Genomic DNA, 950 nt, shown 5'->3' with positions numbered 1-950 from the left:
CTCTATCCTGCTCTGCTGCAGTTGCTACTGATGCTGCTTCAGGCCCACCGGAGCGCCACAACGTAGCCTGCAATTCGTCTACAGCCTGTTGGAGGAGTTCTGCCTCGCCGAGCATATTTGTGTTCTTAAGCATATCCATGAACACAGCAGCATCTCTAAGGAGATCCTTGGTACGAGCATCTGGCCGTACAGGACCCGCTTGCCCCTTCAGCCAGTCATTCGCAATGCGCAACTGGTCCATGCTCCAGCTAGCCATCTGCATCACCCTCCCAGTGTCAACTGGGGACATGCTTGTCTGCGTGTGGCGGCGCTGCTGCAGCACTCGCTGCGCAGCAGCTAGTGCCCGAGCAGCTGAAGGAGCCATGTAGCGCCTCCGGAAGGTGTCTGCATACAAAATAAGCGCTGCTGTGTCTTGTGCTGGATCCCACGCCATGAGTCCCAGATCGCTCTCGAGACGCGAGAGCCTCTGAGACACTTGTACAAACTCCCTTTGCCAATGGTGTAGTCTAGTCTGTGCATTATTTAAGGGGCCTTCATCCAAGGTGACACGTTCCATCGCCTCCCGTATATTTTTCAATGCGAATTCTGCCTCTTTCACCCCACGGCGCTTCTCTTCCTGGGACCGTTTGTGTTCTTCGATGTCCTTCATGCACTTCCCCAGACGCTCGTTAGCGTCTTCAATAAGCTTTAACTCATCTCCGTACAGCCCCACCTTCTCCTCTAATGTAAGGTTCAAGATTTTCTGCTGCCTTTCCACTGGAGAGGTACGCCGAGTCGCTGCTGCTGTTCCGGCAGCGCCGGCGCCTGTCGAGGCGGCCGTTGCCGCTCCTGGCATATTCCCACGTCCGTCCTCACCAGGGGACCCAGGGGACCCTGCACCTCCCGTTGGCTCACATGGAGAATCCCCAGCGGCGAGGAAACGCTCAACGGGCCCCCAGGACGAAGGGAAG

The 950-nt window shown here is 56.8% G+C and overlaps 1 protein-coding gene across 1 annotated transcript in view; it reads right to left on the bottom strand.

The window, feature by feature from the left end:
* Positions 1-835, bottom strand: part of EMH_0082810 (uncharacterized protein) — a gene marked incomplete at both ends in the record, with an annotated part of 969 nt that extends 134 nt beyond the window's left edge. The window contains one exon of the mRNA XM_013500576.1: positions 3-835. Within this exon, the coding sequence (XP_013356030.1) occupies positions 3-835 (833 nt within the window). The remainder of the gene's footprint in view (positions 1-2) is intronic.
* Between the last annotated feature and the right edge of the window lie 115 nt (positions 836-950).

This window comes from Eimeria mitis, genomic scaffold, assembly GCF_000499745.2.
Source record: "Eimeria mitis Houghton genomic scaffold, Emh_scaff5564, whole genome shotgun sequence".
NCBI classification, from domain to species: Eukaryota; Apicomplexa; class Conoidasida; order Eucoccidiorida; family Eimeriidae; genus Eimeria; species Eimeria mitis.
This window is presented reverse-complemented; position numbering and strand designations above follow the sequence as displayed.